Below are 25,992 nucleotides of genomic sequence, written 5' to 3'. Positions count from 1 at the left end.
TGGTTGTGGCCGGTGCTGTGTGGTTGTGACCAGTGCTGTGTGGATGTGACCAGTGCTGAGTGTGTGTGACCAGTGCTGTGTGGTTGTGGCCGGTGCTGTGTGGTTGTGACCAGTGCTGTGTGGATGTGACCAGTGCTGAGTGTGTGTGACCAGTACTGTGTGGTTGTGGCCAGTGCTGTGTGGGTGTGACCAGTGCTGTGTGGTTGTGGCCGGTGCTGTGTGGGTATGACCAGTGCTGTGTGGGTGTGACCAGTGCTGTGTGGGTGTGACTAGTACTGCATGGGTGTGGCCAGTGCTGTGTGGTTGTGGCCGGTGCTGTGTGGGTATGACCAGTGCTGTGTGGATGTGACCAGTGCTGTGTGGGTGTGACCAGTGCTGAGTGTGTGTGACCAGTGCTGAGTGTGTGTGACCAGTACTGTGTGGTTGTGGCCAGTGCTGTGTGGGTGTGACCAGTGCTGTGTGGTTGTGGCCGGTGCTGTGTGGGTGTGACCAGTGCTGTGTGGATGTGACCAGTGCTGTGTGGTTGTGACCAGTACTGTGTGGTTGTGGCCAGTGCTGTGTGGGTGTGACCAGTGCTGTGTGGATGTGACCAGTGCTGTGTGGGTGTGGCCAGTACTGTGTGGGTGTGACCAGTGCTGTGTGGTTGTGGCCGGTGCTGTGTGGGTATGACCAGTGCTGTGTGGATGTGACCAGTGCTGTGTGGGTGTGGCCAGTACTGTGTGGGTGTGACCAGTGCTGCGTGGGTGTGACTAGTACTGCATGGGTGTAACCAGTGCTGTGTGGATGTGACCAGTGCTGTGTGGATGTGACCAGTGCTGTGTGGATGTGACCAGTGCTGTGTGGGTGTGACCAGTGCTGTGTGGATGTGACCAGTGCTGTGTGTGTGTAACCAGTGCTGAGTGTGTGTGACCAGTGCTGAGTGTGTGTGACCAGTGCTGTGTGGTTGTGGCCGGTGCTGTGTGGATGTGACCAGTGCTGTGTGGATGTGACCAGTGCTGTGTGGATGTGACCAGTGCTGTGTGGGTGTGACCAGTGCTGTGTGGTTGTGGCCGGTGCTGTGTGGTTGTGACCAGTGCTGTGTGGATGTGACCAGTGCTGAGTGTGTGTGACCAGTGCTGAGTGTGTGTGACCAGTACTGTGTGGTTGTGGCCAGTGCTGTGTGGGTGTGACTAGTGCTGTGTGGTTGTGGCCGGTGCTGTGTGGGTGTGACCAGTGCTGTGTGGATGTGACCAGTGCTGTGTGGTTGTGACCAGTACTGTGTGGTTGTGGCCAGTGCTGTGTGGGTGTGACCAGTGCTGTGTGGATGTGACCAGTGCTGTGTGGGTGTGGCCAGTACTGTGTGGGTGTGACCAGTGCTGTGTGGTTGTGGCCGGTGCTGTGTGGGTATGACCAGTGCTGTGTGGATGTGACCAGTGCTGTGTGGGTGTGGCCAGTACTGTGTGGGTGTGACCAGTGCTGCGTGGGTGTGACTAGTACTGCATGGGTGTAACCAGTGCTGTGTGGATGTGACCAGTGCTGTGTGGATGTGACCAGTGCTGTGTGGGTGTGACCAGTGCTGTGTGGATGTGACCAGTGCTGTGTGTGTGTAACCAGTGCTGAGTGTGTGTGACCAGTGCTGTGTGGTTGTGGCCGGTGCTGTGTGGGTATGACCAGTGCTGTGTGGATGTGACCAGTGCTGTGTGGGTGTGACCAGTGCTGTGTGGATGTGACCAGTGCTGTGTGGGTGTGACCAGTGCTGTGTGGATGTGACCAGTGCTGAGTGTGTGTGACCAGTGCTGTGTGGTTGTGGCCGGTGCTGTGTGGGTATGACCAGTGCTGTGTGGATGTGACCTGTGCTGTGTGGATGTGACCAGTGCTGTGTGGATGTGACCAGTGATGTGTGGGTGTGACCAGTGCTGTGTGGGTGTGACCAGTGCTGTGTGGATGTGACCAGCGCCTGGTGGGTGTAACCAGTGCTGTGTGGGTGTAACCAGTGCTGTGTGGGTGTTACTAGTACTGTGTGGGTGTGACCAGTGCTGTGTGGGTGTGACCAGTGCTGTGTGGGTTTAACCAGTGCTTTGTGGGTGTGACCAGTGCTGTGTGGGTGTGACCAGTGCTGTGTGGGTGTGACCAGTGCTGAGTGTGTGTAACCAGTACTGTGTGGTTGTGGCCAGTGCTGTGTGGATATGACCAGCGCCTTGTGGGTGTGGCCAGTGCTGTGTGGGTGTGGCCAATCCCATGTGGGTGGGAACATCCCCTTACACTATCTCTCTTAAGAGATAAAATAAAAAACAATTGCAGAATTTTGTAATAAAACTAGAAAAACAATTGTAATACTTGTGATTTGTGGCCGACTGTGGGGCAAGCTCGGCAGATGGTCCGCATCATGCTGTCACAATGATGGGCCTATTATATGTGGAGACCCGGAGCTGTAGCTCCATCTACCCCATTATTAATCTGGCTCTGCCTGTGATCTCAAGAGTCATGTGAACATCCTCCAGTATAGAGATCTCTGAGCCCGCACTGCCCCCAGCCCCGCTGCTCGTGTCAAGACCCACTTCTTCACCAAACCCAGCCAAATCTCATCCTAACCCTCTGTCCCACGCTCGGTCTACCCCATCTGTGACACCCCTGTCTGTCTGCCCCTCCCCTTTAGAATGTAAGCTCTCACGAGCAGGGCCCTCGTCCCTCATGTGCTTACCCTTTTCTTACTTTAATAGTCTTCAATGGCAGCAAATCCCGGTTTTCTGCCACCTGATACTTATTCCAGTGTCATCTCCTGCTGTGACTATGGGGGTCATTCCGAGTTGTTTGCTCGGTAAATTTCTTCGCATCGCAGCGATTTTCCGCTTAGTGCGCATGCGCAATGTCCGCAGTGCGACTGCGCCAAGTAAATTTGCTATGCAGTTAGGAATTTTACTCACGGCTTTTTCTTCGTTCTGGTGATCGTAGTGTGATTGACAGGAAGTGGGTGTTTCTGGGCGGAAACTGGCCGTTTTATGGCTGTGTGCGGAAAAACGCTACCGTTTCTGGGAAAAACGCGGGAGTGTCTGGAGAAACGGGGGAGTGTCTGAGCGAACGCTGGGTGTGTTTGTGACGTCAAACCAGGAACGACAAGCACTGAACTGATCGCAGATGCCGAGTAAGTCTCGAGTTACTCAGAAACTGCACAGAGATGTCTTATCGCAATTCGCAATATTGCGAATCTTTCGTTCGCAATTTTAAGAAGCTAAGATTCACTCCCAGTAGGCGGCGGCTTAGCGTGTGCAAAGCTGCTAAAAGCAGCTTGCGAGCGAACAACTCGGAATGACCCCCTATGTTTATTTACCCTGTACTTATCCTATATTGTCTTCACCTGTAAGTTGTTGTTTTCCTGTTTTGATTATTTGTATATGTACTCTGTAATTGGGCGCTGCGGAACCCTTGTGGCGCCATATAAAGGATAATAATAATAATAATTACTGCATATTGTAGTATCAGCCTTTGCTCCAGCCCCAGCCTTGGCGCAGGAGATCTGGCAATAGCTGATGGATCTCTGCATACGCTAACCTTCAGAATTGGACCCACGCCAAATCTATTCTACACTCAATCACACCATTACTGCCCTCTTGCCACCTTATAGCACCTATCCAGCCACAAGTGTGAGCGAAAGAGGTGCAGATGACTAATAACTACTTAAGATTCCTCTGTAGCTCATGCCTCATGCGCCGTTTGCTAATAATCATCCGATTCTTCCGCATACGGAATTGTGTGCCACTAAGTAGCTGGTAGTGCCACTACGGGGGAAAAAAAATATTAATTGTAAAATAATTTTGTAATAAAAGAGAAGATGGCACAACTATTCCCGGAGTCATTAACCTGAACACAGCACAGTATAACGGGCGAGACTAGTCTCCCATTTCATTCCACAAGCCTTTACTTTACGGCCAATTTGTATTCACGGCCTCTCCTGAAATTGATTGCCAATGCATTGGTAAGGCTTTGTAAATTGAATAGAGAATGAATTGGCAAGAAAAGTTAATATCTGGGGTTCTCGCTAGTAAATCATTAGCCAACTGGTGGAAATGTCAGGTTCACATGCCATTCATATCAAGGCTACTCATGAATATTAACATTTTGTAGTGTTTCAAATATATGGTATTACGGATTAGAACATTTTTCTACAAACTGACTTGGGGCATAATTGATATATATCATCATCTTATGAATTATTAACAGATAAGCAGCTTAATGATGTCGGTTTAGTGTATCCCCTGAACTTCCTTAGGAATCTAATTTACTGCTTTTTTTTGCCGGAATCTTTGTAATAGAAAACAGCTTCTAAGCCGCGCTTTAAGGACCTTTTTTGACAAGAGGAGAGAAACCACTTTATTCATTTTATTTTGCTAGCGGGTCTCAGAACATAAACACAGTAATCTGATTCAATTACAGGAAAAGGAGAATATTAGAGAATATTGCTCGGGCATGGTGTTTTAAAACGGCTTGTTGATTTTACTGTGCTGTACAAATGTAGTACAAGATGGGGCTTATTTAATAACAGGGTGCACGGAATAATTATATAATATAACACAAAGCTTTTACTGGCTGATTGCTGCAGGCTAGCTTATTGTACGTAGTGTCTAATTCAGAGATGTACGTGAACGCGCTGACTTCCGATGATGGCTGAATTGCGCATGCAGATTGGGTCCTGCGTCGTGTGGCTGCGGGCATCAGGTGAGTGATGTTTGGGGGCAGGGAGGAGACAGCGATGGGGAGCATTTCAGTCCTGTACTATAGGCATGCTGAGGCCAGGGTCTGCATAATCCGACACAGCTTCAACAACCCCCAATCAACCAGCTATCCTAAATGACCTGCCATTTACTTATATGACCAATGTTCACGCACCTGATCCGACGCTGCAGAGGTGCAATACCGTCCATCACTCAATCAGGCCCATTATGCATTAGAGCAGGCATGTCCAAACTGCAGTCCTCGAGCTGTTGAGAAACTACACATCCCAGCATGCCCTGACACAGCTTTAGCATTCTCTGACAACAAAACTGTGTCAGGGCATGCTGGGATATGTAGTATCACAACAGCTGGAGGGCCGCAGTTTGGACATGCCTGCATTAGAGCTTCAATCTATATTTCCTACCACATGTACACGCACAAACATTCATGCAAGGGCACTAATTTGACGTGTGTATATTCAATAATGTGCGTTTTTACCCTTTTTTTAATCCAATGTCGCCCATGCCTTTTTGTTTTGTTTTTGTCAAATTGGCATGGGTGAAAATGGACCCAAAAACTGTCAAACGTCCACAAATTTGACAAAACATGTAGATCGGTGGCGAATTTGCCGATCCACGTGGTTTTCACCCGTGCGGTTTTTTTCGACCAGTCTAAAAACCGTCACGGGCATTGAATAGGTCGAATCTAAATTCGACCTAAAAATGGGCGAAAAGGGCAGTTTTTTCGACAGGTCGAAAAAATGGCACTAATTGAATACCCACCCATAGTGAGCTATCACAGCAGTACAGGTGACATCACTGGGTTCTAGGGCCTCCTGACAGTCTCGGCTCCTAATGCCTGGAGTATACAGCAGAGAAGACAGCGCACTACTCTCCAACATCCCCTCCCCTGATAACGTAACCAGAGTGCTGCAGAGTGTGGTCAGGGCGGGATTTTTATAGATAACACATGACGCTTTCAGGTCCGATATGGACGCGGTGCCGCTGTCGGACGCAGTGTAGTGATCTTTTACTTCTGCGCATACATCTATGTTGCTTGACGTGTGTGGGAGACGCAGTTTCAGAAATGTGTTGATCGTTCCTGCGCGGCGACATGGATGTGGCTCAGCGCATATCTGTCTAATGGAAATGTTATGGGAGTATTGCGGGCAGTCGCTGAAACCGGTTGGGACAGAGATGTGTAAAAATGCACCGATCGGTACCTCTAGCATCTGCGGAGGCTAAAAGTGGGCAGCTCAGTCCTGGCACATCGGGGCGCCCCCCAGTACACCGTTTGCATAAAGTCTAATTTGAAGCATCCAGCACGTATTCCTAAACATGCTCTGACTGTATTTATAAATGAGCCGGTGTGAAGAAGACGCCTGTACACAATTCCTGTCTGTGCGTGTCAGGGCTGCCTGCTGGGTACAACATGCTGGCGCGCCGCGGCGGCACATAGATACGCTTTTCTGCAGAGACACTTCTCCAACCCACTAAGAAAGTAAGGCCCCCATTTATCAAGCCTTGGGGAGTGATAAATTGCACAGTGATAAAGCACCAGCCAATCAGCTCCTAACTGTCATTTTGTCGCACAGCCTGTGACATGGCAGTTAGGAGCTGATTGCTTGGTACTTTATTACCGTGCTATTTATCACTCTCCAAGGCTTGATACATGGGGGCCTAGTGTGGAGTAGTGAGACTGTGGAGAAGTTGTCCATGGCAACCAATCACCATTGATGTAATATTTATAATTTACATACTATACAATTGTACGGAGCAGCTGATTGGTTGCCATGGGCAGCTTCTCCACAGTCTCACTTCTCCACTCTTTTCACTGCTTCATGAATAGAACCCTAAAGTGTTTTATCCGGTATGTTTTTCAGCGCCCGTGTCTGCGAGCCCGCAATGGTAACGATACAAATAAATGACGTTGTGTACAGTACAGTACACTAACACGCACCACTACTGGCACACACGCCGGACAGTCTCCTATCTGATCTCCTCGCAGCTTCTGTACTCGCCACAGCGCCGTTTTCACACTGAATTAACAGTTAAAAGGGCCTCAGATTAGTCCTGAAAAGAGATTAATGGATATAATTAAACTAATAGACACGTGAACTTGTATGATTTATTTTTACAATTGCACCATTAATCAGAAATTAAAACCCTTAATAAGCCTGATTGTGTGTGGCTGGGTGTGTACGGAATGCTCGGGAATGTCTTTGTAGCTTTGTTCTAGAGCCTTTGCTTACGCTGTCTGAGACACATTCGCCACATTCTTCACATTTTATTTTCTGACACGATGCATCGAAAATGGTTCCATTCCAGAATTCCTGGCACAGGTCAGCGAAAGCTACACTGTACTGTAATATCAATATACAAGGAAATACAAAATATAACAGCAATAAATCACATCGGGGCTTTTCCTGGTCTCCTGCAACATTTATATTTGATGTTTGCGTATTTAGGACCCACCACTATGGCTTCTGCTGTATGTTTAGGCCGCAGTCCTGCTGGTAGAGTAGTCCCAGGTCTCTGCGGTCTCTTGCAGGCTGCGGAAGATTTTCCTCTACGACGTCCAGATGTCCATATTCCTGTCCTTATATCTCGCTACGCCCATTCTCTCCTCTATTCTGACAAGTTTACAGACCCAGAGGCAGAGAAATATCCCATCAGCAGGAAGGGGATTATTCAGGGGGTTTTTTTTTAAGCAAACCAAAAAAGTTAGCAAATGGGCCAGAGCCGGCCTTAACCAATATGATGCCCTAGGCATGATTTTGGCTGGTGCCCCCTATCACCGCCGCTAGTTCTGCAGGACATGCCTGGCATGAGTCAGCTGGCAGCTCTGCTAACGTCGGGCGCATTTTGTTTATGAAAATGCATCTTATTTGCATTACTATGTGGCTAGGATGCACAAGCAGCTTCTGATGATTAAAATGATATGCAGCATGCCTCTATTCTGTGTGTGACTGCGGCTGTATCTGCATACAAAATGCTACATTACAGTGATTTCCAGGAATACACTGCAACGTAGCATTTAGTATGCAGATACAGCCGCAGTCACACACAGAATTTAGGCATGCCGCATATCATTTTAATCAGCAGAAGCTACTGGTGCCCCTAAGCATACCAAATGCCCTAGGCATTTGCCTAGTTTGCCCATGCCTAAGACCGGCTCTGAAATGGGCAAAACCATGTGCACTGCAGGTGGGGCAGATGTAACATGTGCAGAGAGAGTTAGATTTGGGTGGGTTATATTGTTTACTGGCTGCTTTATTTTTACACTGCAATTTAGATCTCATTTTGAAACCCCCCCCCCCCCCTCCCCCCTCCTTCCCAGATCTATCTCTAAACCCCCACTTGCAGCACGGGTGGTCTTCTGTTTGCCGGCGGTCGGGCTCCCGGCGCTCAGTATACCGGCGCCGGGAGCCCGACAGCCGGAATACCGACAATTATTTTCCCTCGTGGGGGTCCACGACCCCCATAGAGGGAGAATAAAATAGTGTGGCGCGCGTAGCGCGCCACCGTGCCCGTAGCGTGGCGAGCGCAGCGAGCCCGCAAGGGGCTCATTTGCGCTCGCCAAGCTGTCGGTAAGCCGGCGGTCGGGCTCCCGGCGCCGGGATGCTGGTCGCCGGGAGCCCGACCGCCGGCCAGCCGTAGTGAACCCTGCAGCACAATGTGGTTTGTCCTGGTGTAAATAAGGCGCTTTTACTGTACATGAAAGCACTTTGATTTAATTTAGTGATCTCTGAAAAACATGCAGATTGCCCTGTGGTCTATTTAGGGGTATCCTATCAGTTTAAAATTAATTATCAGTATTTATTTGTAATTACTATAATTAAGAAAGCTTTAGTTGTTTATTCTCTAAAAGGCGTTTGTTTTGACCAACTCAAAGAATTTCTGAATTAATCTGTTTTTATTCCGTGATGTCAGCAAATAAAATGTGAAAAATGCCAGCGGGAATGAATGTTATTTCTAAAGCCACTGTATCAGCCATTGCCGTCTGCTCTACCTGATTGTAATCTTTGTGTCCGACTACAGAACGTTACTGTTTATATTGGGGGTTTTCTCAGCATTCTCACCATATGGGGAAAACAAACCCTGCTGCAACTGAGTGATCAGCGGCAGATGGAGATGTTATGAAGCTGTTTTATATGTACCCCCCCCCCTTCCCACCCCTGAAAATATAGTATAATGTAATTGAGAGCTTATTCATTTTGTTAGTGTCATTTCATGGAAACGAGAAACAGCGGATCACTGCTTTGTGTCATTATGGATTTGTTGTCCCCAATACAAAGGGTCTTGTCTTTTATTGGAACTCTGGAGATCTCAGTAATCTGGGCTCATCCTACACCATCATTGCGACGCGTTTTGCCATTTCCAGTTACATTTTCCATAGCAAAATACCTCTAGATCAATATAATAGAAACATTTAAACAAACAAAAGGGACATATGTAATTAAAGGCTCTATTTATCAATTATACTAAATACCATAGACATATTTCATTACATATCATGAATATGGTGCCGGCATTTACCATAACTTACTTATCCGGCGAGGCCCCGCAGTGTCCTCCTCCTTGGCAATGTCTTCTGCTGAGTTGCCAAGAGCCTAAAGCTGCCGGAGACAGGTAACTTGGGGACGTTTGCCCATGTACATAGTATTGGCACCTGGTGGGGATTTCCATGAAGCTGGAAAGACTTTCACTGAGGTGCTCATTGCTAACATCACACCACCGGGCTGGTTCCTCCTGAGGTTCTTGGGAATGTTACAATCGTAGGGTCTTTTTCTCTGCAAAGGATGGGCCAGCCAAGGATCTTCTGGGCATTCACCCGTGTACACCCAGGGTTGGGACTAGTAGAACTCACCAGCGGGTCTTCTTGCCTATAACAGCCACTTTTCCCATAAGGCGGAACGTGCCTACCGGTACTGGGATGCCTCCAGGTCTTACGCCGCTGGCGGTAGCATGAGCTCAACCCTGAGTGACCTGGACCAATGGCGGTAAAAAAAGACAACAAAGACAAGACCAAGAAGACAAGAACGAGACAAGGGAATAATGATTTAATAACTTAGAATAGTAATAGGGTACAGGTACTAACGAGATACCTGAGTATTGAGAGATACAGAAAGAGTGGTGCACCAATGGTAACAGCAACGAGGAAGTACTCCACAGAGATGGCAATAACAGACAGGGCAATCTGATTAAAGAGACAGATAAGGAACATACATCAACTAGTACATACAGATGGCGCCTCCGTTATCTTTCCTTCTTCTGTGACTAGGCGCGCCCGCCTGGGTGCACCTAGTCACTGTGAGCGTCTCCGTCTGGACGGGCACGCACGCCCAGACGGAGACACTCCCCATTCACTTTAATGGAGAGCGTCTCCATCCGCGCGCCCGGACAGAGATGCTCTGAATGGGAAGCGGCTTGTGCATTCCCGGCGTGACTAGGCGGATGGATCACATAGTCACGCCAGGAGTGCGCACCTGCGACTAGGCAGGGGGAGATATGCTGGCTCCATCTGTAAATAACAAGGAATGTTCTGTACCAGCAGTAGTAACTACTGGCAACAACAGAAGTAAATAACAATAGAGCTCAGAACAGATACACAAATAACACGGAATGCTCCAGACTAGTGGATGTTGCTCCTGGCAACTGCAGTAACCGACACTAAGGAGCAATACTACTGTTAGGAGGTGATTACAGCATAGCAGGAGTAGTAGGTACTCAGGTGGTGTTCGCTGTTTAGGGGTGTATCAAATTGGTGTCGGATCTTCTACGACGGAGAGGATCCGACACTTCACCTTTTAATTTGAGGGCATTTCCGACCAGGGACGGATCTAGACTTTTCTTTAGGGGGGGGGGGGGGGGGGGGGGGGGCGGTTTACTGTTTAATCTTGACTCCTCCCTCTACAGTCCCAACTCCTCCCATCTGCAATCCTAACTCCTCCTCCTCTCAATTCTGACTGAACTTTTTGAATGAGACTGAGATAGAGCTTTGTGATTGTTCTATGTACATGTGACTGTGCTATGGTGTAATTGTATTTATTAGCCCTAGTACCCACACAACAGCAAGTGAGGGGCAAATGCTCTGTAACCCTTGCTCTCCTTGCTCCTCTGTGCTGCTGTGGTATAAGCTGCAGCACATCGTTCTGCCTCAGGCTCTCCCCGGAGAGCTCTCTTCTGCTCAAAAGTGGGCATGGCTATGACTGTGTTAGGGGGGGGGCGATCGCCCCCTTCGCCCCCCCTAGATCCGGCCCTGTTTCCGACAGGTTTCTGCCTGTTTACGACAATGCTGATCTGACTTTTTTTTTAAAGAAACTCCCGCAAATCCGACAAAATACATGGATCCACGGCTAATCCGCCGATCCACGTGGTTTCCGACAAGTCGGAAAAATGGCAACAGACTTGAATAGGTCGAATCCAGATTTGACCTAAAAAGTCCGAAAATTCAGTTTTTCCGACTTGTAGGATTAATTGAATACACCCCTTAGTATCCAATGAACAATACAATGTACTCCAACAGACAGCACATGAAACAGGGGCACAAATGATTGACTGGTTGCAGGAACAAACAACAGAGATTCTGCAGAGATGCAGCTGTGGAAGAATGGAAGACAGTATTCTAACAGAACTAGGACCAGGCATAGGGGGACAAGGGCTCCCGCAGCAACTAAGCTCTATGACCAGCAAGCAGTACAAGGCAGATTCAGGAGGTAAATTGATCAGTAGCCAATCAACAGACTCCTGCAGCCAAGCCTCCAAAGATCACTAATCCCACGCAGCTGCTACAGCAATGAAGCAGACAGAACAGAGCTGCAGGCAGCACATGTAACAGAGAAGCAGGTAGAGAATGCTGCCCGCCAGTTCTGATTGTGAATTACACAAGCATTCTCTACCTGCCCCCTAGCCTGCAGCCAGACGGTGAATGGCTGTGAGCATGCTGATTGGTGGATGGCTGGAGCTATCCACCAATCAGAGTTCTGACAGTCATTCATTGTATGGAAGCAAAGAGGGGTAAGTTATGATTTTTGTTTAGTTTGTTCCCGTGAATGGGTTAGTAGGGGCCCCAGTGCATTGCTTCGCTCAGGGCCTACAATGCTGTTAAGACGGCCCTGGTGGTAAGCTAAGCGTTCAGCTGTCTTCTAAATACTGCGTGAATGTCATAACCCCTTTAGTGAGTGCTAATAAGGTTGTGGCTCTTTCTTAAATGTAGACCAAAGAGAGTCTGGGTTTCATGGTTTATTTTAAAAAATAAGAAAAGTTTTAACCAAGCAGATAAAGTTAAGTTGGACTGTATAAAGGCCCCTGGAGCTTTGTTTCTCCTCTGCCCTTAGGTGGCTGTGGTGTTCATGTCATCAGCTTTCTGCTATATTACGACTGACATAACAAGGGATTTGTACATCCAGAGTTCCATGTAGATGAGACAGCATTCTGGGACTCCAAATCTCAGTTTGGCTCTGAGGAGGGGAGTCTGGTGTTACCTTCCTCTTTCTGCAGGAAGTGCAGAGCGACACTTGACAGAGAAGGAGACGCCTTAGTGAGGAAAGTATGGAGGTGGAAGAAGGAGGTCACTACTTATGAAACATTGCAGACCCTTCTGGAGTTTGCTGAGGTGCCTCCAATTTGTAGATGTCCCATGGTGGGCCCTAAAATGTGTGGAAATCATAACTTTGAGGTGAAGGATATTTTTTTTCACTTTCCACCCTGAACACTTTAAGTCAGATCCACAAATCTGAAAAAGTAGTAAAATAATGATTTTCAGGGGGCAGTTACCAAAACCTTAGAATGTGGTTGCTCCTATGAATGCATTATGTGGACAGTTTGGTGCATTAGGGCAGTTGGAAATGCCCTGAATCGTTACAAATAATTATGGGGTTGGTTGACTAAAACTTCCAAAAATGAAAAGTGTAGGTGTGGCCTATAGCAACCAACTGAGATTCTAGCTATCATCTTCTAGTACATTATGCAGAATCTGATTGGTCACCATGGGTAATGTCTCAACTTTTTAATGTTTAAGCAAAAAAAATTATGAATCAAATGTTTATGATAGGTGCCCATGAAAATCAGTTCACGGATGAGACACTGAACAAAGCGTCACATCCGAGAACAAAATAATCAACTTTTAAGATATTGGGTTTTCATTACCAAAATTGTCTGTAAAATATATTTGTTTAAAACCTTGTAATAAAAAATGCATGAATCTATTTACTGAGAACAGAGCTATTGGCCGAGGATCGTTGTTCATTTACAGTACTGTAGTGATAAAACTGTGAATAAACAAATTTTGGGATGTTGAAGTAGATGGTAAATCTTTCCTTTGTTGTTCCATTGTAGCCACTGGCTGAATTTTCATGAGAGATGACATACCGACCAATCAGCACCTAAATGTCATATTACAGGCTGTGTTTAAAAAATGACAGGATTTGATTGGTGGGTACTTTATCTCTCTCCACTTTGTCCCTCTACAAGCTTTAATACATCTCCCCCACATATGGTGTCTCCCACTGTGTAGAGTTGACCGAAGCATTTTAATGGAAACAAAAAACATGACCTAGGTCCAAAAAACATGACCTAGGTCCAAAAAACATGACCTAGGTCCAGACTCTTAGAATGAAAATATAAAACATGGTATCTCTTATTGATCCCCCCTGAAACATGGATTTAAGTATAAGTATGATGAGGTGCAGACTGTTCCTGCTAAGAAATTGGAACTTACCGACATTTATGAAATTTGGATTGAGCCCCAAAAATGGAGGCCACCACAGATTTTTAGCATGGAGAAACTGTAAGTACAGTAATTGTTCAAGTGCCCGTTGTAACTTCTCTTCCATTACTCTTTCATTATCTTCAGAACCTATATCATTATCATGACATTGACGCCATAATCAACTTAAATTACTGTTGATGATAAAATATGGCAGTCCTTAAGATTGATAGCTCTAAGGAACAGATCAGCTCTGCGAGGGCCAAACGGAGCCCCTCTACAACGTTCCATTTCCCTGACCTTATTTCCCAAGTAGATGTCAATTATTTATTTCTACCTTCCTATGGTGATGTTTTAAACATTCCACCCTACTTGTTATTCCTGCCGGCATTGCGACTGTCCTTTGATATTATTCTTTAGTACATCAAATGGGAACATTTTAGTATTTTTTGATTGCCCTGATAGTTTCATGCAAGTTTTAATGTATTCAGTTCAAAGATCTTAAGAAAGTCTGGCTCATTACTGGATAGGCAATAAAAAACAGAAATGATTCAGACAGACTATATTGAGCTATATTTCCCAACAGAAAAAGTGAGCACTGATTCATTACATCTGACCACGGACGTGTAAGGGTTTTCAGGAAAATTAGGAGAGTGCACGTCGTTCATAGTTGCCCTGTCGCTGGCCAGACTTACGGCAGGGCACGTTTACGAAGGTTCTTTCATAGCTTCATAATATTTTTTGCTCTTATATTTTTATTGAATTTTGTTTACCTTTGAAATTTTTGGAAAGGTATATTTTAACATACACATATAAATATTTTCACGTTATTGTTTACGTTTTATGTAATATTAGGAGAAATATATTACAGGCTAATTTTGGGGAACTGATTCTATTATAGTTTCATGTTTCCGTAGTTTTAGAACATTCAAAAATAAGGGCAAAAGCCTTCTGTGATCATATGTTGTATAATGACCCTAATCCAGTGGTTCTCAAAGTGTGTGCCTAGGCGCCTTGGGGTACTTGCAGGGGTGCCCTGGGTTGGTGGTCCAGGACCAATTAAAATTATTTAATCGGTAATAAATATTGCTTGTGGCTTCTAATCATACAATATATGGACATATAGAATTGAATTCTGCGCCTCACCACATAACTGAACCTAAGATTGACATATAAACACAATTTACTTAATTTACTATTTTTTTCTGAATTTCTCAATAAGAAACTTTTGGCCTAGGGGTGCCGTGAAAAAAATCTGATACTTTAGGGCGCCGGGACTCAAAAAAGTTTGGAGACCGCTGCCCTAATCATTAGGAATTTTATATATATTAAAGTTGTGAGTAGCTACATTTATGGGCAGCCTGACTCCCGAATGTCGCGGGGCTATGTTGGGCACCTGGAAGAATGGGCGAGTCTCGCAGAGGCCGGCCGCCTTGCAGAGTGAAGTGCATGGTCTGGACAGCCAATGACATGATTTGCGCAGAATTGCGTCATCATGGCCCCACCTCTCCAGTCACAATGCTGGCAGTTTGCATTGCCGACCTGGATGACCCCTCCCAGAGGTGGGCGCACAGAAAGTCAGCATCTGTGACCTAAACTGCCCAATAGACCCTGTTTGGCTACAGTCTATTAAAGCCTTAATTAAACAAGTAAAAAAGCTGTTTTCTCATCCAAAGTTTCATTGACCACTTGCTGCACCCCCCTCTCCATTATTACGCAGCACCAGACTTGAGATGCCAAGATGAGGTCAATCCCACTACTCATGTGTCCCGGAGAGAGTGGCAGCAAGTAGACCTCACCATGCCAACGTCTCAATGTGGCAATGCAGCTGTAAATGGCTTGTTAAATGAAAAGTTTAATTTATATATTTTATGTTTATATTTTTGGACATTGTTTTATGTTGTTTCCCATATACTGTATTTCTGTTACCAGCATTACGCACAAAAGCTGCTTTGATAATAATTCAACGTCAATCAAATAAAACAAAGTAAAATATTTTATTCGTAAGATACAAGTTGATCATTAAATCCATAGAAAATAATTACCGCATTTGCATGAAATATTTTTTTGCAGGTCTTAAGTCTGATATCATCATCAACATATACTGTATATGTTTTTCCACAGATGTTGCAAATTGCAGAAAGGTATTTTATAACCAAATTCTATAAATCCCGGAGAACCGCTGTCCGTTCTGACATTGTTTGGCCTTCTTTAACTTTTGCCGCTGAAATATACATTGTATTTTTATGCAGATTTCGGCAAGATTACAGGCCCCGGGGGACTGCCTGCAGGGAAATGCAGGCTCTGTCTGATTTATGGGGCATTTGCAGTAGTTAGTACATTTTACTGCTGTTGTATTACTGTTAGTTAGCCATGCTAACAGCTTCAACTTAAAAATTAAACCCTTTAAGTGGAACAATATTTATTGTGCCATTACAGGGAACTCTCTTGGTAGAAGAAGGCATCTTTCGGGGTCAAACTTCAAAGGAAAGTGATGGTAGCAGACGGACGGGGTCACATGAATATGTATGAGCGTGCTTACTGTGACCCACGGAAGTCATTGTGAAGCACATACTGTAGTAGGGGATAAATCCCTATTTTTCAAAAGGATAAAGAGCCTCAGGCAATTTTGTTCAGTGGCTAAATTGTTCCTTAGAGTGTGAATTGGTTAATCCATATTTTCCAAAATTATCACATGAAAGGGAGCTGATAAGCTTGTAAATTGAACATGAATGTGTAACCAAATCGACTATATCTTCATTTCCTTATTTTATTTATGTCTCCAGTGTGATCGCTGCTTGCCGCTCTTTAACAACAAGCCTTTTCGTCAAGGTGACCATGTGAATGCATATAACTGCCTGCCCTGCCAGTGCTACAACCATTCATCCAGCTGTCACTACAATGCCACTGCAGACCCTCAGCCACATGACCACTACCGAGGAGGTGGGGGTGTGTGCGACAACTGTGAACACAACACTACAGGTAACGTGTTCAAGTGCAGGGCTTACTGATAAATTACGCCATTCCATTGATGTTTTGCCTGACTAAATAGTAAGGTGCTTAAACCTTGCGATATTTTTTTTTTAAAAGAAAAAAATAGGTTGCAGTCGATTGGGTGAAAACCTAAAGATAAAAAAAAAAAAAAAAATCAAAAACGATTTTTTCCCCCCACATTTTCTTTTTCCCACCTTCAGGCATCAAAAGTGATTTATTTGGCAATCCTTATCTACAGAAAAATGTAATCAACAGACTATACTGTAATAATAGTACATTAAAAAGAAAATATTTTTTATTAATTAATTAATTACAAAAAAAAAAGATAAAATAGACAATAATTTAGTGCATTGCTAAATAAACCCTGGAGCAATCAGTTGTCTTCAGAGGTCACATAATTAATTGATTGGAGTCCATCTGTGTACAAATCATTGCTTGATTGTTTAATTTTTTTTTTTTTTTAAAGAAATATACAGTTGTGTCAGCTTTCCTGCAGCTGGTTGCTGTATTTCAAAACAAGAGCTTCATCGTGAAGTTAAAAGAATATTTAAAACAAATCCAAGAAAATTATACTGAAAGGCGCCATTCAGGGAAAGAGTATAAGAAAATTCAAAACTGGTAGAGGCCCAAAAGACATTTTGGGGAAGAAGGCTTGTACCAAATACTATAACAAGAAAACAAAATGCATACATAATTAATTATTTTCTACTTGCAATTAATCAAAAACTTTTATTTTATATGTGAGCATTTTGTGTGGATTAGTGGTAAGAACTCCTGTATAAATCTATTTTTATTCCATAATATGAGAAAATAAAATGTGAAATAGGGGTGAATACCTTTTATAGCCAATATAAAAGATGACTTGCAGGCACAGGAGAATTCAGATGGCGTCAGGCCTGTTTATTACGTGAAGTGTAACACAGCAATCCATGCAGCATAAAGAACGGAAACAACATAATAAAACAAAATTCTTGCTCTTTCAAAGCACTAATAAACTGCAGATACAGCTGCCAACTAGGCAGCCAAGCTTCTCTCCGGCAATAAATACATACAGTAGAACATACAGGCATTTTTTGTACCTTTTGAGGAATTTGCATTTTTTGGGGCGTAGCACCCTGCAACACTGCAATTTTGTCTTTTTCTAATTTATCAAGTGAATGGAAGTGAATACTAGGCAATAACTGCTAAGCCGGGCTCAGGAAATCCTAGTCCAGATTCAGAATACAGCCTTAGTGGGGAGGAGTATCGGAGCACCTCCAAATACTCCACCCCTGGGCCCCATAATAGTAATGTGTAACACAAAGCATGCCAACAAACCTATGCAGTGTCGTTATCCAAAACATCTGTCTTCTGCAACATTATCAAATATTATTCACTTGTAATACAGTATATATTATTTATGCTGAAAGTTAGCCGGATTATTCGTCCTGACAAAGGGACCTTAATGTCTACATGTTTGGGTAGACACCACTTAGGTCAACACCCATTGGTCGACAGTGAATAGGTCGACACGGCCATTAGGTCGACAGTGAACAAGGTCGACATGCAAAAAGGTCGACATGAGTTTTTCACTTTTTTGAACTTTTTCATACTTTTCGATCCACGTGGACTACGATTGGGAACGGTAGCCTGTGCCAAGTGCAGCGGTAGCGGAGCGAGGTACCTTGCCCGAAGCATGGCGAGCGAATCAAGCCATTCGAGGGGACACGGTGCACTAATTGGGATTCCCGGACTCAGGGCCGGTTCTACACCTTGTGGCGCCCAGTGCGAAAGTTTCCACTGGTGCCCTCCCCCTCGCGGCAAAGGTTAGTGCGCTCCGGAAGCGCGTGGCAAAAATAGGGGCGTGGCTTCATATGGGAGGGGCGTGGCCACAGTTATGCCCCCAGTAGTTGTGCCCTCCGATTTGCCCCAAGTAGTGGTGCCCCCTGTAGCTGTGCCCCCAGTAGCTGTGCCCCCTGTAGCTATGCCCCCCAGTAGATTTGCCCCCTGTAGCTATGCCCCCAGTAGATTTGCCCCTCTAGTTGTGCCCCCTGTTGCTTTGCCCCCAGTAGTTGTGCCCCCTGTCGCTGTGCCCCTTAGTAGCCGCTTACAAATTCACACAAAAATAAAAAAACAATACTTACCACTGCCCCGCTCCTGCTTCCCGACCGCTGCTGCTGCTGCTGCTGCTCCGTCTGGCCTCCCGCAGCTCCTCTCTATGGGAGAGGCGTCATGACGTCTCTCCCATAGCAGCGCCGCACTGACACTAGAGGTCAATAATGACCTCTAGTGTCTGTCCCTGGAGCCGGCTGCAGCGGACGCCCACACAGCCCACGGCGTCTGCTGCAGCCAGGGAGCGGGGTGCGGGTAGGCGGCGGTACCTGCAGGGTGACTGCGGCCGTGTCCCGGGCGTAGGCACTGCTTGCCCGCACCAAGAACCACTCCTGTCCCGGTCACTGTACGGAGAAAACGACACCAAGAAACATGAAAACTCACGTCAACCTTTGTTCATGTCAACCTAATGCCCGCGTCGACCTATTTCTAGTGTCAACCTAGCCACTGTCGACCAATAGGTGCCGACCTAATGGGTGTCGACCTAGATACTGTCGGCCGTGAGTCCCATGCCCGTTTGTCATAGATATTATTTTCTAACTTCCCCATTAGCTATTAAACGTGTCACTTTTCTTCCTTTTGTCGTCTTCACTAAACATTAACAAATGAACACAAATGAAGTGATGTAACAGACGTACTGTAATTATGCAAGCGCGCACTCATCCAAGCAAGAGTCCGCCTTTATTTCCTGCCAAATATCCTCAAATTCCGCCCCCGCCCCCGATACAATAACAATAACGTGTATTCCAGTAATCCAGTTACGTTTCTCTTTCAGTGCATTAAACATCTGATAACAGTAAAAACATTATTGGTTGGATTTCATGGGGTCCAGGATAGCCGGAGGGGCGGAATGCCGGAAGATATCGGACATTTTATAAAGGGGCAATCACTTAAGGCACGGTTTTGCCTTATACATGATTGCCCTTTTAAAAAAATGTCCCGCCTTCTCGACTCCATTACATCCCGCCATATGTCTTCAAGAAAACCGGTTAAAAAACAACGTGGTGAAGAAATGGCGTTGGGCTATTTTCATGATTGTAACCTTTGGCGGAGTCTCGTAAAAAAAACAGTTTGACCATGTTTTCCTGTATTATTGGGTTCTCCCTTTTTTTTGGATTCAAACAAAAAGAAAAAAATGGAATAACATAAAAGTTGCTCCGATTCCCCGTGAGCAGTACAAATATCTAATACATGGAAATAGTTGGATAATAAAGGCACAAAATACCTCTGGTCATTAGGCGGTTAATTTACATAGTGTTCCTTTTATATTGACTAATTGCAACTCTTCCTTTCACTTCTTACGTTTCAACAGCACAAAATTGACTAAAATGTTATTTTACTTTGTCGTTAATAATGACCAAATTCTGCCTTTTTTTTTCTTTGGTCGAAAAATGACATTTATATATTTTAATGGTAAAGTTTTGGATTGCAAACTGTGCCCATGTGGCATTTGCAGGCGAGAGACACCGGTTTGGGCTCTCTATAGCAGATGGAAGTTTAATGAGGTAAAACATTGTTTGAAACAGGTTCATAGCTTCATATGCTGTGGATCACCACATTGGCAGGTAGAGATGAAAGGTGCTTTAAAATGGACATTCTGGAAATGATTCTTCTCTCTGAGGAATACCGTCTCTTAACTGGCTCTTACGGATCATTTAAATACATTTCCAACTTAAACATGCCAGCCCTGACTCTTCTAGGAAGAAACTGCCACGTCTGCAAGGATAACTTTTACCGGCGAGATGACGCTGACCTGTCGGCTGAGGATGTGTGCCAGCTCTGTGACTGCGCCGACGAGGGCACCGTTAACAAGAGCCAGAACTGTGACAAGGTAATTATGCCAAATAAGTTAGTCAATTGATAATTATGAACCTGGAGGCACTGTTGGTTGTAAGGAAAACTATAGTTATTTATCATATACAGTAGGCCTAGAATGGAGTTAAAAAATGCTGTAATACTGAGATATGCGGCCATGCAACATGTTCTTCAAACAATACATAAGTGTGTATGTGGGGGGTGGGGGGGTTTCAGGGATTCAAGCACCATATCATCACTTCCAGGACTCCTTGTTCTTCTTTATGCTGAAGATAGTTCTTAATGACATTGGATGTATGTTTGGGGTCGTTGTTCTGCTGCAGATTAGTTTTGGAGCCAATCAGCTGCCTCCATGATGGTAGCACATGATGGATAAGTACTTACCGGAGTTCAGCAAAAATCCCAGCCAAAATGTCCGCTGCGCATACGCAATAGACTCCAGCACAATGATGGAGCATACTGCACTGTGGGGAGGAGGGGGCCCACCTGGTGTCAGCACACGGTCCCCATCCTCTGTTAAAACGCCCCTGGGGCTACATATGAAATGATATGATATCTGTAATTCAAAAGCACATCCTCCAATTTGGATTTGAATACACTCAAGTTAAAGTTGATATTTCACACTTTAAAATAATATTCATTATATGATTGTAACTTGAATATGTTATAGTAAACAGCAAAAATAACAAAAATTGTGCCAGTGTTCAAATAAATATGGAGTCAGACCAAACTGTATGAGAAGAAACTAGGACAGGAGACCGCTTAGTGTATTTCAGCTGCAGAACTGGAAAGAGGCAGGAATAGTGGGACTGCATACAGACGGGTGCGTTCATGAAACGGCAAACAGGGATTTGGATAGCTATGGAGTCAAACTAACCAGCAGCAAACAACAGGCAATTACGTAGGTTTTAGCATATTGCTCACCTGACTTGTAGTATCAAGCCACCAGTAACGCGTAGTCAGACAGGTTAACAGAACAATCACCTAGCACTGACTGTAAGGTGAGATTTCACTATAAGTGCTAAGAGGCGTGCCTCCAATCAGTGACAGATTAGTTGACATCTCATATGCAGATACTTTTACACCACACCAAGAACTCAAGACCCGTCATAGCTTACAGGCAATTCTCTGGAATAAGTGGCACAGGAACTGAGGTAGCACGATATATGTCCCTGACTGAGACAAGGACTTCATTAACTGAAACCTAAGTATTGCTTTTGCTTTAGCTGGTTATGTAATAAAGTCATAAGGACTGACTATATCACATATGTATGTTTTTATTACTGTGCATTGATGTAAGGGCAATCAAAAGTGTGACTGAAAGCAGAATGTGTTTAAGCATTCGTACACGGATGACGCTTGGTTTACAGCAGCGCTGACTGGAGGAAGAGGAGGACTGAAGGAAGAGGCTGCGCACCTACAATATGAGCCCCCGCACATTTACAGATGCAAAATTGGGTTAAAATAAGCCCCATTCCTGATCAGCTCAAACTCAACCTCGATCTGCTTAAATACCATCTGTCCATCCAAAAACACTTACATTAGGACAAAACTCCTCCCCCATTTGATGTCCGCAGAATAGACAGGTTTTTTATTTGAAATAAATAATCCCATCCTGTAAAATAAAAACTCAAAGTAAGTGACAAAATAAGTGAATGGAGAGGATTATACCCTTTAATATACTTTCTATACTGTTACCCAATGTTAGTTTGGCAGTTTTGGGGTTCTCCTATGCTCTTCACTGGTTTAAGAATTATCGCACGAATGCCGTTTTTGCAATTTCGGAATATGATAGGTGCAAAAAATTGGAGCGTGCATTTCGGTGAAAAGCCGTTTTTCACGATAGGTGGGAAAGTTTGACCTGTGATAAATTGCCGTATTTTTGCGGCTAATTGGATACTGTGTATGGCCGGGCGATAAGCTGTGAGTGCTGAAGCGCGCTCCCGCATTATCGCTGGCCACCGCCGTCCGTTAGCCAGTTTTACTGGCGGAGTGAACCACTTTCCACAGTCTCCTACTGAGGAAAGTGGTTCACCCCCGTGAACATCGCTGGGCTGGGTGAAAATCGCTCAGTGTGTGTGTGCACTGAGCTGTTTTCCTGCTAGCGATGTTCACACCATCGCCCAGCATACACACTGGGCAAAAACGCATCCACACTGGGCAAATTACTTTGATCATTGGGCCTGTACAGGGGTGGATTAGCCATAGGGCTCACCAGGAAGATTCCTGGTAGGCCGTCATGTCTGTATTGTGTGTTGTGATAATGCTGATTTATATACAGGAATGAAAAGCTATACCTTAAACACACTTTAAATACACTTTACCATGGAGCCGCTGCAGCTGCTATACTTAATACACACTCTACGTACTCTTTACGCTGTTAGCGTAAAGAGTCCCGTACTGTGTACGGACTTTGCGCACAAACGCTGCGCTGACGGTACAAAGTACACACAGCGCGTACACACCCAGAGATACACCGCAAACCCTTAACAGCTATGCAATGCGATAATAATATACTTTAAACCTTAGCAGGGAAAGGAAGACACGACACCAGATTGTAATTTAACTGCTGGGTTCTGACACCACAGCATATTATTACTGAAAGGGGGTTACAATATATACAATACAATACAATACAACAGAATAATGGCTACAGTCAATGGTACATACGTGATTGGATTCACCGCACTACCCAGCCTGGTCCTCAGTCATCTGATAGATAACTTTGTGAGTCTTGTGTCTGACCAGGCCTGCAGCAGGCTCTCTTTATACAATTCTTCCAAAACCTAACACAATGGATACTGTAATCTCTTTGTCCATTGGACACAGGGATGGTCATTTACAGTACAGGAGAGGTCATAGGTCGGTTTGAATAGGTGGCCTATATCTGGTCCAACTGCTCTTGTGGGTGGTCTCCTCTGGATTCCCGCCGCATACATAATGTACAGTAAATACAATTTATATCTATATTCTGCTCCTGCACATAACTATTCGCAGAAACATGCAATCTTCTTCAAACCAACACCGGAATTTTACCCTTACAATACCCTACGGCTGGATACCAAACACCGCCTTATAATCTTGTTCTGTCCCCTCCTATCCTGTAAAGGTGAATCCCTTTGTTCTGTTACCATTTAAACTGCTGTAACTTGCTGCTGTGGTGCAGGGAGGCTATGTGTAAAATGTGCACTATTTGGATTAAATATGTAATGTGTTTTGATGGCTTTCCATCCGTTCACAAACTCTACAGTAAACACCCATACCACACGCTAATGCGCAGGACCGCGGGAGCGACCATACGCAAATTGCGGATATGTGCACGCACGGCAGAATAAGTACGCGCATGGAGGCCATCTGTGTGTAGTTTGTACTTGATGTGTGTACTGCAATATTTTTCGAGTTTGACAGTCCACCCTTTGGCAGTCACCAATAACTGTCACTATCTAATCAATAAACAGAAAAATATCTACACAATATCTACAGAGGTTTGGATGGTCGGGGAAGAGTTGTAGGTGGGAAATATATGACCTAGTGGGATAGTAAAAAGCATGTATGTATGAATCCATGTCTGAGGGGCATGTATCATCGTGCCGTATATGTAATAAGCTTCGAGGTATTGCAAAGTATACATTATATCCTTCTCATCCCATATTAAGGGTCTGTAAATGGGCCAACAAACACTACCAAGCTCTATTCGGCTTCTTGTTCCAACAAATGGGGTGCACATTTAGTTGATGATACATGGAGGGGGAAACATATGTGAGTGCTAGTATATGTGGATATCACCTGTCGACAGAGATGAAGATAAGACACATATATGAAAATACATTCACATAAACATTTTGGGTAGGGCTGACATCTTTTTCCGGATGGATGTATCTGCGCAGAGGGGGAGACAAAAGAAAAACGGGTGAAAGAAACAGGCCATGGAATTCATTTGCAATCTTTATCATAACACTATCTCTATGGATGGGTCATAAATTAAATCTGCTGCTATAACAGCGCCCTCGCTCCTTAGACTTATCAGAGTTGTGCCGTGCTTGCGCCGCATTAGAATTCGAACACACCTAAATATCGAACCAATAATTATGACGACTCCCAGGATACAAAGGAGAAACTTCCCAACACCCATAATGACATTCTGAGCCCACTCTCCTGAACCTGAGAACCATTTGCGTGGGTTCAACCATGAGACCCAGCCGGTCAGTTCATTACTCACAGTCGCTAAGGTAAGGTTGTGCTTCCTCCTGAACTCCGACTTCAACTGCAAGATATCGTCCATCTTTTGATCGATGATCTCCGTGGGGGCGTCAGTGCTGTTCGTAATATACGTACAGCACTTCACACCATATTGAGTTGCCAGAGTAACACAGTACCCACCTGTCACTGCTGTGACATAATTAAGGACCATTCTGTGCTGAATCAGTTCCTTCTTGTAGGCTTGTTACTCCCTTCCAGTATACCCGATGGTGTCGTCATACATCTCAGTGATATTATCTATCAAGTTTGCTAGCATGGATATACCTATAATTTATAGTTCCTCTGGCAGTACGGGTGATGTCTAATGCGAGAAGGAACTGAATCCCGGTGGATTCGTGGATCAAATCAGAGGCTGCGTGCTCTGCCCTATCTATGAGGTGTCTCTTGACGATGTGTTCATAGTGAGTATGAGTATAAGGAGCCTGGGCACTGCGGTGAACGTCTTTCATCTTATCATGGGTTATGGTCATGACCTCTGGCGGTACTCTCCCAATGTAACACAATCCCTCTGAGCTCGGGGCAAGCCACTTGTACGCCTTCCTCCCACATATGAAATAGGCATCATCTGGGAGAACATAGGGGACAAAATATAACATCACCATATTACAAATTTTCCAAGTAAAGAAACCTATCCCTAGTTCTCTCATCTGCTCAGTACAAGGATCGGGCTGGATGATATGAGCACAATACCCTGGCGATACTTTTCCAACCCACATGGTCTTGCTTCCACAAGTATATCTATACGGTAATACCTCCCACTGTTGGCTATTTGGCGTACAAGTTCAGAGTCTATGGGTATGCTATCAGCTCTGTGTGAAAAGGTCATTGTCTGGTTATTCCACGTCACTTCCCAATTTCCCGGTTTTCGGTAATTGGAAACAGTAAAACATAATAAGGACCTGTCTACATGATACTGGTGGAGCTTCAAGCTAGGGGGCCTAGAGATATTGAATTTCTTGTCCACCGGTCTCCCACCCCGTAATTCGAGTACCTCATCTATTGCTAAAGGGTACGGTCCTGACTTGCTCTGACCTTGAGGTACCTGTGAGCACACCCAGCATTCTGTCTGGTTTAAGACCTTACCCACTAGTGAGTGGTAATCACTCAATGGATGACGGTCCATGTCGATATTAAGGTTGGATTGACATCTCTGGATGCACCCATCCTCAACTATATTCTCACAATTCCTACAAATACAATATTCATCAGACAATAACCCCTCACAGTGCCTCCGAGCTCCCTGACTACCAGAGCGCTTACTGATGCCAGCCTTTACTAAAGTGATGCGCTGATCCTGAGATCCTACAAATTCATACTTGCCATCAGAACCCATTCCAGATCCCTGCTCGACCTCTCTGGGACCCTCACCAAAACAAACTGTCCTTATCAAAACCAGAATTACTAACAGAACCCGAAACGCAGTCTCTTGTGATC

The 25,992-nt window shown here is 44.9% G+C and overlaps 1 protein-coding gene across 1 annotated transcript in view; it reads left to right on the top strand.

Moving 5' to 3' along the window:
• Positions 1–25,992, top strand: part of USH2A (usherin) — a 1,656,840-nt gene that overhangs the window by 201,610 nt on the left and 1,429,238 nt on the right. The window contains exons 9-10 of the mRNA XM_063919430.1: positions 16,185–16,380; positions 20,184–20,314. Coding sequence (XP_063775500.1) covers positions 16,185–16,380; positions 20,184–20,314 — 327 coding nt within the window. The remainder of the gene's footprint in view (positions 1–16,184; positions 16,381–20,183; positions 20,315–25,992) is intronic.

Source organism: Pseudophryne corroboree, chromosome 4, assembly GCF_028390025.1.
Source record: "Pseudophryne corroboree isolate aPseCor3 chromosome 4, aPseCor3.hap2, whole genome shotgun sequence".
In the NCBI taxonomy this organism is placed as follows: Eukaryota; Metazoa; Chordata; class Amphibia; order Anura; family Myobatrachidae; genus Pseudophryne; species Pseudophryne corroboree.
The sequence above is the reverse complement of the archived record's forward strand: the minus strand, read 5'-3'. Positions and strand labels throughout refer to the sequence as shown.